Below are 14,594 nucleotides of genomic sequence, written 5' to 3'. Positions count from 1 at the left end.
GAGTCTGTCCCTTTTGTCACTCGACTGGAGGAAAGAGAAGTAGCCACATTCTGCAGGCTGTCTACCTAACACACTTGCACTCTCTGTAACCTACAGGATGGTGAAAAGCCACACCAGCACTATGGACACCACATGCTGCGACCTGATTCTTATGCTAGTCTGTACGTGACTGTAAAAGACATCTCACACATTAGTTCTGTGCCACCATACAGCTGAGGTGTTGCTGTATCACTCACTCACTCACTCACTCACTCACAGTCTGCAACTGCTTGTCCCAAGGGGGGTCATGGCAAGCTGGAGCCTACCTGGCAACGCAGGGCACAAGGCTGGAGGGGGAGGGGACACACCCAGGACCGGACGCCTGTCTTCTGCAAGGCGTGCCAAGCAGGGCTCGAACCTCAGACCCGCTACACAGTGGGTACTGGTCAAACCTGCCGCACCACCACGCCCCCCTGTTGCTGTATCACCTAACTCCCTAAAACTGCCAAGGCAAACTGGACAAATGCACAAATCCTTTTCCCCAGAGTGGTGTGTATTTCAACCCCTACTGGGAGCCAATCTAATGAATTCTAGCATTGCTGCCGCACAGCGGAAACTTAACTGTAAGCGCAATTAGGATACAGCTTCGCACGATCACGGCACAGTTGAACTCCAGAGAAGTCACATGGCACGCATAAACATATCCAAATAGAAACGACTGCTCTGTAATGTGTTTAATATAGTCATTTCCAGATAGAGGAATGTATGAAAGGCAAATATTCTGCACAAATGTCCTTTCCAGGTTGACTTGTATAGGATGCGTGATCGGCTAGCAGACCAGCTTTTCAGCATTTGTCTGGGAGAAGGGAGTGCTCTTTTTCCCAGCTCTCCTTTAGCTTTGCCTGTTCCTCTGTGCTATCTACTGTGGTGGGATGGAGGTTTATATTTAACATGTTCCCTGACTGCTGGCCCTGCGTGTCAGATTCCAGTAACTTGCTCTGACAGTGGCTGGATCAGCACCTGCTGCTAACTATAACTCCCTTTTCTGCTGGACCCAGACTGGGGCTCTACTGCCAAACCACAGCAGGGGAATAAAAAAATACCGGTCAGATTCATCGAGTCCGTGTTCTGATGAAGCTTAGAGGGAGGGGGGAGCTTGTCTTCCACTCATCTGTTTAAAATCATTCCTTTTTAATGTGGTGGCACTTGACACTTAGGGTGGTGCCTCTTGTATTTGGACTGCGTGGACTGTCTTACTGCAGTGTCGGATGAAGCAGTGGACCTTGCTGGGTTCCCCTGCACGACTGTGCGAAGGCTCTCCTGGAGGATCGCTTCCTAGGGAGTGGCTTTACTTCACCTGAAGGTACAGTACTTTTCTTTCACTTGTTCACAGTCACCCTCTATCAACGGTGAAAAAAAGACAATATGTGCCAATCAGGTATGCTAGGTAGACATAGATCACATTTGATGTTCTATGTACTCCGTCCTTTCAAAGCTAAAAAAGTGGGATACGCTTACCATTTGCAAAGGATCTCACTCCATTTAGAATAAATACTATTTTACTCAGAACACTGAATGCACATGAACTTACAAGGTACAAAATGTAATAGTTTATAATTTAATGAATAAAGATGTTCAAATAAAATTTTTCATGTGAGAGCTAATAAGAAAATGATGACATCACACTGGTGGATGGATCTAAATCTGGTATGAGTGATGCATAGTAAAAAGGCATTCAGTTTAAGACTTGCAAAGTCTTATATAGTTCAGTATTTTCCATAATGTGTGTTTTCTGTATTTCCGAAAGTCTTTATTCAACTTTTAATTTGTCAATGTGTTCTTTTGTAATGCAACCATTTTCAGTTAGTGCGAAGGATTTTTTATGGTGCAGGACAGCACATAATTTAGGCTACATTTCTTGTAACTCATTCACATAAGTTCATTATTTTGCAAAGACATGCCTGCTGATCAAATAATGAATCGAATGTGTTGGGACAAATATTTTCAGAATCAATGAATGTATCAGGCTTCAGCGTTATTTTCTGTTTCCCAATCAAGTTGCCACACAACACATGACTTGGATGGTAAATAGAGCGCTTTGGTCTTGGATCCTGGAACGAGAAGATGGAGAGGTGGTCAGAAGAGGAGGACAGCTTCTCTGTTGTCCATACTGTGCCAAACAGCTTCAGTATGCGCAATGGGGATGGGCCAGACCGTGTGGAGATCTTTGATATCATCAGTATCCCCAGTCACCACAGCACCATCTCAGAGACTACTTGTCTGTGTGACATCTTTGGAGATGACTGTGACACACCAACACTTTCTTGCAGCCCTGCCTCGGGGTCCTTAACTAAGGAAGTGGATGATTTTTCCCTCGCAGATGACACCAATAATGATTCATCAGGTTCTTATCACACAGCTCTCTGCTCTGAGCAGTTGAGTGATTCCAGTGAAAACTATGAAGATTCTAAAGAAACCCTTTCTCCTTCACCTCCAGAAACTTCTTTATCATCTAATCCCATACCTGCTGAATCTGATAATGTCAGTTACTTCCTTGACCATCGTGGCAGTTCACGCATATCAGAAAATGGAGAATTTTCACCTCAGTGCACGAGCAGTGCCTTTTTGTCAGACAATAATGTTACCAAACATCCATTTGAGCTCAGAGAGATGAACTACAATCCTGAGGATACAACAACCTTTCCCAGTCCTGGGAGCACATCCCCTTCCTTCAGTCACCATTCTCTGTCACACTCACTTGAGCCTAGGCCTGCATCTGGCTCATGCAAACCTGAGACAAAATCTCCCTCACCCAGTCTCAGTACCACATCAGAATCAAAGGTGAAATTACCCCCACTTGAATCCAGAGTTACATCCACCTTAACCAAACCGAGGGTTGCATCTAATTCACCCATTCCTGGGGCTTTGTGTTCTCTACCCCAACCCGAAGGTACATCCCCTTCACCAAAATCCAGAGCGAGACCTCCCTCACCAAAGTTAAGTGTTACATCATCTCAAACAACATATGAAGGTTCAGTGTTTTCCCTAGAATCTAAAGCTAGATCATCCTCACCCAAATTCACGAATACATCCCCCCTAAACAAAATTGAAGGTACATCCCTTACACCCAAGTCTGAGAGTAGGTCCCCTTCGCCAAAGCCTAGGGATACATCCCCAACAGCCAGATTTGAAGGTACATCCCCTACACTCATATCTGTGCCTAGAGTCCCATCACCAAAACCCAGGGCTACATTTCCCATGACTAATTGTGAAAGTACATCCCTTTCACCAAGATTCAGGCCTGGATCCTTGTCACTGATATGTAGAACTACAACCCCCTCACCTAAACCTGAAGCTTCATCTTCTTCACTGAAACCCAAAGTTAGAGCCTCTTCTCCTAAACCTGAAGACACATCTCCTTCACCAAAATCTGAGGTCAGATCTCCCTCACCAAAACCTAGGTCTGCACACCCCTCAACCAAACCTCAAGGTTCATCTCCTTCACCAAAACACGAGAGTAGATCCCCTTCACCAAAACACACGTCAACATCACCTTCCACCAAACCCAAAGATTCATCTTCTTCACTGAAAGCCAAAGTTAGAGCCTCCTCTCCTAAACCTGAAGACACATCCCCTTCACCAAAATCTGAGGTCAGATCTCCCTCACCAAAACCTAGGTCTGCACACCCCTCAACCAAACCCCAAGGTTCATCTCCTTCACCAAAACACAAGACTAGATCGCCTTCACCAAAACACAGGTCAACATCTCCCTCTGCCAAACCTATAGATTCATCTTCATCACTAAAACCCAAAGTGAGAGCATCCTCCCCTAAACCTGGAGACACATCCCCTTCACCAAAATCTGGGGATAGATCTCTCTCACCAAAACCCAGGTCTGCACACCTCTCACCCAAACCTCAAGGCTCATCTCTTTCACCTAAAGCAAAGACTAGATCCCCTTCACCAAAACACAGGGCCACACCACCATCAGTTCTCTGTACTAGATCTACTCTAACCCTTTCACCTCATGCAAGGGCTACAAGTCCCTCAGCAGAGTCAGGAAACAACACCAGCAATACCGACCTATGGGCTGAATGCAAAACTTTTCCCAAGCACAAAGTAAATACCCCACAAGATTTGTACGCACCAAATGCAGCCCTGACTTGTCCCTCTGGTAGCCAAGAGAACCTGCACAAGGAGATCTACTGCAGCCCCGAACAACGTGAAACAGGAGTGAGCACCAAACTAGCCAACATTTTTCAGCAGCCAAACAAAATTGTTACATCTGCAGGAAGTCCCTGTGCTAGTTTAAGTAACAGGAAGTCTATCAGCAGAGAGTGCAACAACCAGCAATGTAGGGACGGGGAGAGGGAGGAGGGGGTCGTGAGCGGGGGAGAGGATCAGTGGGGAGAAGAAGGGGAGGGTAAGTGGGGGGTGGCCAGTTACAGAGAGGAACAGGTTGAGCTGTCATTCAGTGCTAGGAATAGAAAAGTGCCTGCAAACCACAGTGTGACAGCCACATACAGACAGCCACTGTCGGGAATGACAGCTCGTTGTTATTCAGAGTGTCTCCTTGCAACCCAGCAACTGCAGCACCAGAACTCAGTCAAGCCTCAGGGCTCAGAGGACGAGCACCAAGTTTGCTCTAGGAAGTCCAAACTAATACCAAGGACTTTGAACAGCGGTTTCAGCTCCATTGCTCCGGACTACTCCAGTGAAAACTCCAGCATGGGCAGTGAGTTAGATGAGACTGACAACGAGGTGAAGTGGTTCACAGACTTGGCCTTCAAGAGCTTGTCAAGCCCTCAGGTGGACTACCTGGATGTCTACAACTCCAGTCACAGGTCTTCCACTAATGTCTCACAGCAATCCACCGAAGACATCACTGGTGTCAATGCCTGGTCAGCATATGCAGACCTCCGTGGCTCCACACGTCATGAAAATGATGATCCATCTCGCCATGCACCCTCTCTGCTGCCTTTAAGCCGCCTTGACAGAGCAAAGCGCTTTGAGATGGGAAGTTTTGAGTGTGTGGATGTAGCTCTGGAGAGCCGGGACGAGACACGCAGGGGTAAGAGGACTGTTCCAAAGAGACAGATCCAACTAAAGAGACGTGACACCAGTGAATCTCGAGCTAGTGAGAATAGCGAAGTTACATCTGAGACTGCATCCACAACTAGACATTCAAAAGATATACTTTTGCGTCAGCATAGCACTCCAGCTGCCATGCAGGAAGAGACCTTCCAACCCAAATGTAATGTAGGTTCAAGTGATAGGAAGCAGAAGTTACAAAAGTCCTTGTCTTTGGATGAGACTTCTGGCAAAACCAAAATGGCTACGTGTTTCATCAAAAGTGTTCTCTCTAGGAAGATGCAGCATGAAACCAAATTCACAAACCAGCAGGTGCCAGTACAGAATGGGAAAGTCAGCCCTTCCGTGACTATGGAGAAATCATCAGGAACATCTCAATCACCACCTTTTAAACAGTCATCAAAAACAGAATTGTCCAGCATAAGCTCAGGATTCCCGTCAGACTGCAGTTTATCCTCAGAAGACCTACAACGAGCAGAGCCAAACTTACCATCTGACTCCAACAAACAGCATGGAAGCTTTTCCTCCAGTACCCATCAGAGATCCTCCCATAAATCTAGCCTTAGCCCTCTTCCGAGTGGCAGCGTGGGATCTGACTCTCAGAGCAGCATCTCAGCGAGGTCGGGGATAAGGTCTGAACTTCTCATTCCTTTTGAGAGTATGAAAAAGGAGAAACAGAGCCCTAGAGAAGAAGAACAGAAGCTAGTTAAGAGCGACCCGTGGGAGAAAAACTCTAGTGACTCAGCAAATACCAGTACAGGGAACACAAGTGCTGCTGCCACTCGAATCCCAAGCATGCGGAGTGGAATGACAAACAGAAAGGACGAACGCCGAGTGAAGCCAGCAAACCATAAACAGACTACCAGGAACATCTTTTTGTCTAAAACCCCAGAAATAACACTCAAAGCATGTGTTGCTGGAGAAAAGGAAAAGGCTTCACGTCTGACTCCTGATCTGGAGATAATGCCAGCGGAGAATCCTGAAACTCTTATACCTAGAAAAACGGAAAAACAGGGTGAAACAGTGGACAACAAGAGTGAAGATGAAGCTGAGAAATGGGTCGATAATGATACTAACAAAAAAGGCCTAATGGTCAAAGTAAGAGACGTGCGAAAGCTTGTGAAAAACACCTACAACTTGTCATTTAAGGCAACTGCCCCATCAACAGAAGACCGTGTTTCCCCAGGGCGAGAGAAGAAACTAACTCCACCGATGCAGATTGAATCCAAGGCTATCGGCAAGAAGGATGACAAGGTAGTAGGTAGTGCTGCAGCTGAGAATGAGAAAGTGGACAAGGTTCTAGTGTCTGATGTGACATTAAAACCACAGGCTCCTCAAGAAAAAGTCACAGAAATAGCTTCGCTTTGCTTCACGCCCAAGAACGCTTTGACTGAGGAGGTCTCCATGTTGGAATCTAATATTAAGACATCTGATGGGCAGACTTGTGCAGTCAGTACTCTCACTGAGGCAGAATCAAACAGCCTTGCAGAAAATGCACAGATGGGGGCTGAAAGACTCTCTAAGGTGAAAAGTCTGCCTAAGTTCCCCAACAAGGAAAGGGAGATCTCTACGCTGATTCTTCTGCAAGATGGGCAAACTAATGATGGACAGGACCCATCAGCTCCACCTCCACTGAGTTTAACTACCACGAGCAGCAGTCGCTCAGTGTCCATGCTCTTGAAGGAGAAGGGTTTCCAGGCTGACATAGGACTTTGTGATATTCCGAATGACAAGAAAAACACCATTACTAAGCATGTTAACAGGATAGAAGTGCCTTTGCAGAGCTGCTCAGTGGAAGAAAATGTTTCTGGGCAGCAGAAAGGGGCAGCACTGCATTCTGTTACAACCCCTGAAAGAGCTGCTTCTCCTCAGCCATCGCCGTTTGTGGAGATTAAAGATGGACTTCACCAGGAAGATCCTACTGTATCAAGAACGGTGGAGCTGGAAAATGCAAGCCTTGAATCTCCAGAGAAGGAGACCCAAGCAGCAGCCTGCAATACACAAAAAACAACTGTGTCAGAAACATCTAGATACAGACAGCAAGAATCTATTACTGAAGAAACACGTACCACCAGCTACGTACAGAAGTCGACAATGCTGGCAACATCTGCAAACATGCATCAACCTGCAATAACAGCAACATTCAGCTATCAGCACAGTCCAGGAATTCCTGATTCCCCAGAGAAATCAAAAATATTATCTCCATCCGAACAGCCTTCGACAAGCAGTTCAAAGCAATCAACAGTTTCTACAACTCAAGAACCAAGCTACGCAAAGCAAGCAGCACAGACAGCACCATTCCGAAATCTGAGGCATTCAGACAAACCTCATTTTTATGCATCTGATGACCCTCCGAGCTATGACGAGCGGGAGAGCTTCAGCCCACTGTTGCTGACAGACCTCCCAGCCAGACGGCCTCGTCGATACCATCCCACAAGTCATGATCCTCCATGCTCTTCCACTTCAGAGAGCACATTGACTCCCGCTCATCCCAGCCCTCGACCATTTGGTCTCGCTCTTCCTCCGTCACCGCCAGTACGTACACTGGATCCATCCTACCCTCTCGCTCTTCCACTATCCCGGCAGAGCCAACACAGATCAGATGCCCAGTCCCTCAGCAGCCAGCCTCCTTCACCTCAAACTTCTCAACCCAGTGACCCTCAGGCTCCCATCATGTTCCATCCACTTCAGCCTACACCTGCTGTGCCATCTTGTCCTGGCCACCTCCTGCAGCCTTGCCCTGAAGACAGCAAACAGCCTCCTCCAAGCCTGCGAGGGGACAGACGAACAGCGCACCAACGCCCACCCCCACTGGCCACTCAGCTAGTAGGGAGTGGCCCTTACAGTCACCATGGTCACTCGCCCAGTGTTCCCTCCTTAGAAGCACGGCCCCAGTACCTGTGCAGTCCACAAGGCTTTGCAACTTCTTACAGCCCAGAGTACGGCAGCGAGAGCACAGGGAGCGGTGGGGTTCTGTACCCTGAGAGCGGAAGTGGTGTTGCATATGGACAGAACCCTCGACGTGTTCTGCTTGACCCTGAAACAGGAAAGTACTTCTACATCGAAATGCCGGTGCAGCCACTACGCAAGATGCTGTTTGACCCAGAGACCGGCCAGTATGTGGAGGTTCTTATCCCACATCAGACTATTTCCCACTCTGGCCTTTTCCCCCCTTCCGCTGTCCCTTACCCTTCTCTGCACAGCCCCAGCATGTACACTCCGCAGTACCTGCCCTACTCTGCCCCACGTCACCCTGCTACTCAGCCCACTCGACATCCAGAGGGCCCCCCACCCCCAGGACTTCACCAGAATGAGGCAGGATTTGGAAGCTCGGAGACCCAGAGTCCAAAACCAGAAGTGCAAAGCCACGCTCCACTGGATCAGAGCTACCTGGAGAGCATGTATTACATTCCCACTGGGATGACTGCAAGTCCAAATCCCACATCACCGGACTTTTACCACAAATTGCCTCCTGGCCTGCCTAACTCAGGGGCTAAACGGTCTTGAAAATCTTTAACGTTGCGTGGAAAATATCCGAAATAAAACCACGGGGAACTTCAGCAATAGTGCGCTCAGCTTATGTAAGGGTGAGTATTTTACCAGATTTTCAACTCTTTGTTCCCCGTCTCCTTTTGTGTACTATATGTGATGATCATTGGAGTGAAAAATAACATTCACATGATCTGAAAAAAAATATGTAAGGATTACTTGCAGTTCACCATAAACTGACAATGAGGGAAGCAAGTGAACGTCCAACGTATGATATCGAAAGAAAGAATAGAAAGACCTGTTAGGGCAAACCACCCCCTGTGTTGTGTTTTAACTCAGGGACGCTTCCAACCATTTCTCTGCAAGCCCCTCCTCAAGTTACATGAAATTTTACTAATTTCAGTTCATGCTTAGAGATCACATTTGTGAAATAATATGAAGCATATTTTGTAATGCGTTGAATAATTTATGTTTAAGTGCACTTATTTGCGTAGACGTGCAATGATGAATTGCTCGCTCTGGAGGAAGGGGGTTTCTCTGTATTAGAACCCTTTTTGTGCTTTTATTCTATTTGATTGGCCAAATGCTGTTTTATGCCATGGTTCTTTAGCAGAAGCAAAACGTATGTACTCTCTGCTCTTGGTATTCACTAGTGTGGTGGGGTTTTTGAGTGAGAATCGCAAAGGTTTTTCTTTTTATTCTCTGCAGTCATTTTGTAAATGTGAGTTTGTGAGTGAGGACACTCCTTTTTAACTCTTACCAGTTTTTCACCTCCAGTAGCCTTAGTGATTATGGATGGCTCAGAATAAATTCAGTGCCGACTTCCGACACCAGTGAAGGCATCAGGATTTCCAGTGCAATTACAGTATAATTGTTGCAAACAAGAGGGTTTAATTGGAAAACAATTGCTGGAAACACCAATACAACACACATAAAGGTTGTGTGAACACACCCTTCTGAGAAGGCTGCGGCCTCACAGTAGCTGGAACACATTTATCAATCATTATGCCATTAATTTCTCCTCAAAAAGCCCTTTGTTAATTCAGACATGTCAAAATGTCATGCCTTCTGCATGTTCCTGATCTTCATGGTAGTAATTTAATTATTATTATTTCACTATGTTATTATGGGCAAAAAAAAAAAAAGCCATAAGCTTTTCAGATCTACAAAATTACATTTTAATTTTGTACACAGAAATAAGACAATAAAGATATTAAATAATCTTTATAAAAAAACTATGTGATTGTTTTTATTGTTTTCTTTTTTGGTATGATGGTGTTTCTCACAGTGTTCCTCACATTGTGTTCTGGGGTGTGGGTTTGAATCTAACTCAGATTGTGTGGCGTTAGTATGTTTTCTGTGTGTTCATGTGGGTTTCATCTGCGTACCACAGTTTCCTTCCATGGTCCATAGGCATGTGTTTTCGGTAGACTGGTGGCTAAATTACCACCTGTGTGTGTGTTTGTGGGGGTGCAGACAAAACACCCCTGAGACAAAACGGCTCGGACAAAACCCCCAGGACAAAACCCCCTTAGGACAAGTAACTAACAACATTTTTATTCTTCTGATTATTTGTGGTTTATGTTATATAATGAGACAGCAATAAGGAAGATATTAAATACAAAATTTATTATGTAATGAGACAGCAATAAGGAAAGTGTTTGTGTGTGTGATGAACTGGAGCCCATTCAAGGGTCTACCCTCCCTCACACCCTATACTTCTGGGATAAACTCTGAACTACTGCAACCCTGAAGATGAACAAGTGGCTATTTATAATGAATGAATTTTGCCCTATGTAACAAAATTCCTAAAAGTACTTACATAAGATAGAATTACTAGAATTACGTATTTTTTTCTCCGACTAAGGTTTTGTCTCGTTTTTGCCATAATCAATACTTTTGCAACCTGAAGTCAGTATTTTTCTGGATCGCAGTGACGGTTCACGTTGCCCAGAGCTGCGCCACTTTTTAAAAAATGTGCAGTACTACCGCCCAAAGCTATGTGGATTGGGAGTTGCTCTGGGAAATTTTTCTGAACAGTATGTCCTGACAGCAAAACTGCATGATATTGAAAATCCTGTGTAAAAAAGTTATTTCAAAGATCATAAAATGTGGAAAGGTTGTTCTACATCTACAGATCCCTACAGGTGCCACACAAGTGTACATCTAAGGGGGAAAAAAAACAGTTTTGCAAGGGCTGTTATGTATAAAGTCTGTTTTCCCAACGCTGAAGTACAAAAAAATGCAAAGAGAACAGTGTACATATAAAAATGCTGCACATGTCATGTTCATAACACTCAAGTCTCATGCCTGTGACGGGGAACATTGACTGCGAGCTGGGTGGTCTTCTAATGCCCCTTGGTGGACACCACTGGGTAACACAGTGAAGTTTCACATAACATGAGGTGATCAGACCTTAGAATTGCTTCACAATAGAAAGGAGCACACTATCACATTACACAGCCACAAAAGCAGCAATGCAATGGAACACATCTATACAACTGTGCACAGCATAACATGAATAATAAATGATGTACGGATATCCAGTTATATGTAATATCCGGTATATGACAAAAGTGAATCCCCAGTTCTGAGGGTCTTGATCTGCTAATACCATGGTGACAGATTGTCACTCGGTGAGTAACAACCACATTACCAGCCTATTGAACAAAATACCCCCAGATTTCCTGTTTTTATGGATTATGAGGGAACTCAACACGATAATGGGATTTTTTATACCGAGAAGTTATGATGGATTTGCCAAAGTGCTCCCATGTATCTCCTCTACTCGTCTCTCTGCACTGGCATCCTATAGCTGCCCGAATCAAATTCAAGACCCTGGTTACTGTGTACAAATGCATCAATAGAACTGCTCCCAGCTATTTACAGGACTTGATCAACCGCTACACCCCAGCCAGACCCCTTCGTTCTTCTACTTCTGCTCGCTTGGTGGTCACGCGCACGAAAAGTAAAGCTTGGAGGTTCTCGGTTCTGGGTCCGTTGTGGTGGAATGACCTTCCCTTGTCACTCAGAACTGCGGAAACTCTGTCTATTTTCAAGAAGGGTCTGAAAACCCACCTTTTCTAGATCCACTTCGCCCAAGATCTCTTCAGATCATCTATGGTGTAACTGTTCACACATCATTGCTCCAGAAGCATCCCCAGATACACCCTACATTCAGCCATTACTCTTGTATTGTACTGCTCATTTGTGTATCTTATAATATTTAATAAATAAAAAAAAATTGGTGCGGGTATCGGGATTTGTCTATCCTGTGTCTTATGCACCTACCTCAACGATGAACCTCGGTGCAGCAAGTGGTAGGGAACAAACTAGGTTTGCTTGAGACTTTCATATCTGCAGCTATGTCTCCTTCTCTTAATGTAATGCATAAATTGTACTTTTGCTGAGATGTACGTCGCTTTGGAGAAAAGCATCTGCTAAATGAATAAATGTAAATGTAAATTTCATTCATACAGTGATCATCAGTAGAACTGGAAGACACATATTGCACATGGGGGAAGAACGCGCCGAGGCAGCAAGCGGCGTGAACGTGTAAGAAATGGCAGAGAGATGCGTTGATGTCCGAGGTGCCCTTTGGTGTGTAAGAGCTGCGTAACATTTGTGGATAGAGGCAGTTAATGACCCAGTGGTGAACTGTATTCTTAGTTCCACAAACAGGAAATGAATCAAAAAGCTTCCAAGGAAGCTTAATCAAAAATATAGGAAGTAAAAACCGAAATAACATATTTGTCATTTTACATTCATGTTACAAATATGGCCTGAAATACAAATTCACTGCACTCATCTCTTTCTTCAGAAGGACGCTTCCTCTAAGCAAATTTCCACCGAATCCACAAATTTGCGTGTCAGCTCTTCCAAAGATTAAAACACATTTGTGTAATCAAAACGAAATTCATGCGTTCAAGGTCTGTTTTCAAACAATAAATATAACCACAAATGTAGTTATACATCTAATGTACAGCAAACACTGGCTGGCACAAATAACATTGCTCAGACAGATGTTTCTATAAGAACCATATATGAGAGTAGTCTGATCACCTGCCTTCAACCTGCAGGTGAGTGTTAAGCTACAGACAGTCTCACATCTTTGGGTAATTCGCTGTTTTTCCTCTCTCATTGAGTGTATGGTTTCAAAATGTGTATAATGGAACCCAAAAGAGTTTCTATCAGGTCACCTGGGGCAGACACAGTTCACAAACACACACACTGACTGAAACTGTTTGTCCCAAGCGAGGCCACAGCTAGCCAGAGCCTAACCTGGCAGCACAGGGTGCAAGGCTGGAGGGGGAGGGGATAGACCCAGGGCAGGACGCCAGTCCATCACAAGGCACCCCAAGCGGGACTCAAACCCCAGACCCACCGGAGAGCAGGCAGAGGCCAAACCTGCTGCACCACCACATCCCCCAGACCCAGTTCAAATATTTCTTAAATATTGGATTGTCGGGAAACACTGTGTCACACCGGACATATGAAGATGATGTCATCTTTTTGGAAATCGTGTTTTATTACATATGTAAAGCTAATTCATGCTCTCTCTTCCCCCAGAGCGCCCTACAAATTAAGTACACAGACATAGAGACTCGGGAATGACCCTGGAGGAAATGAGGAAGGAAATCCGGAGGGGAGCTCCCCTTGCCTACACCGGGACTTTCATTCCCAGAGGTCTTTTGAGACATAAATACAGACAAAGGAGAAATAAGGATACCGTAGGAGAAAAGGGGAGGGCAATTCCAGAAAACCAGATGAGAAATAAAGGTCACGTGCACACAGACACACACACACAGAGGAAGCCTTAGAACTTCATGTGTCATTAATGACTCTACCATAAGACTAGGATGAAATCACAGAAGCAGCTAGCAAACTCCTATGCCGGTAAATGTCCCATGTTACATTCATCAGTAACCACCTGTCTAGTTCAGGGTTGCAGTGCTCTGGAGAAAACTCCAGAATCTTTGAGACAGGCAGGTTATACCTTGCTTGCAGAATACACCACAAACTAGATGATCTCACAGAAGAGACACTTAGTTGTTCCATTCCTCTTCGAATCAGGTTTCCTTTCTCCATTACCCTGTTGCCTCCCCCACCTCGGTAGGCCGTGATGGATTTCCTGGCTCTAACAGGTCAAGACCGATGAACTAGGCCAAGCCTACGGAAAATCCTTGCCATCCAGGATTCCCCTTGTTATGCTAGTGATAGGAGAGCAGCTGTGTTGCTCCAAATGGATTCCCTGGTAAGGCTGCGGGGCACATGGCACATGCTGATAAAACTTGTTTCACTGTAAAACAGGCCAGTATCTCAAGTGGAGTAAGGGTTAGGGGACCATGGGGGCAGAAGCTGGCACAGCTTTGGGTGAACTCTCATGTAGCTTCTACTTCTCAGTCACAGCAGACAAATACAATGTACCCCTATCTAAACGAACGGCTCAGATTAATCCTAGAGAACGGGAAGGCAGCAAATTTGTTCAGTTTTATAGAATGATTTTATTGTTATTTAACCGATGTCTTACAATGATAGGTTTGCTCAGAATTTCGGACCCATTTATACAGCTAGATAACTTCTGCTGTCCCGATTCAGGGGAAGTACCTCAACCAAGGATGCAACAGCAGGAGTAGGATTTGAACCCATGTCCTTCGAGAGAAAGGTGATATTGTGAACCATTACGCTATATGTCGACCGCAGTCGACCAACAAAAGGTACTCTGACCCTTATGTCAGATCTCTCTATCAAGGTAACAATGAAATGAGATTTTCTATCAGAAGAAAATATGACTTAAAAAGAACGGTTGGTGGAACAAGTGGTGGAGGAGAGTGGACAAAGTGTTTCGCTCTCAGAAATGAAGAGAGGTCAGTTTCGCTGAAGCGGAATGACACAGGAATGCGGCACTGATATATCACTCTCACGTGCTTTGTGAAACAACTGCCTGTTCTGCTTTGTTGTCCTGTTAAGCAAAATGTGATGTGGGCAACCTAAAATGGAACTGATACCTTTCCTCAACATTGTTTTACAACATT

General features: G+C 45.1%; 1 protein-coding gene across 1 annotated transcript; it reads left to right on the top strand.

Annotated features, from left to right (window-relative positions):
- Positions 1 to 966: 966 nt before the first annotated feature.
- On the top strand, positions 967 to 8,939 carry LOC108936862 (uncharacterized protein C4orf54). The gene is made up of 2 exons (XM_018756499.2): positions 967 to 1,342; positions 2,038 to 8,939. Exon 2 carries the CDS (start codon positions 2,104 to 2,106, stop codon positions 8,575 to 8,577), a length of 6,474 nt encoding a protein of 2,157 aa, XP_018612015.2. The 5' UTR covers positions 967 to 1,342; positions 2,038 to 2,103; the 3' UTR covers positions 8,578 to 8,939.
- The last annotated feature ends 5,655 nt before the right edge of the window (positions 8,940 to 14,594 follow it).

Source organism: Scleropages formosus, chromosome 13 (assembly GCF_900964775.1).
Source record: "Scleropages formosus chromosome 13, fSclFor1.1, whole genome shotgun sequence".
Classification (NCBI taxonomy): domain Eukaryota; kingdom Metazoa; phylum Chordata; class Actinopteri; order Osteoglossiformes; family Osteoglossidae; genus Scleropages; species Scleropages formosus.
This window is presented reverse-complemented; position numbering and strand designations above follow the sequence as displayed.

Coding starts and splice junctions, on each gene's coding strand:
- LOC108936862 (XM_018756499.2), top strand. CDS start 2,104: ATGGAGAGGTGGTCAGAAGAGGAGGACAGCTTCTCTGTTGTCCATACT.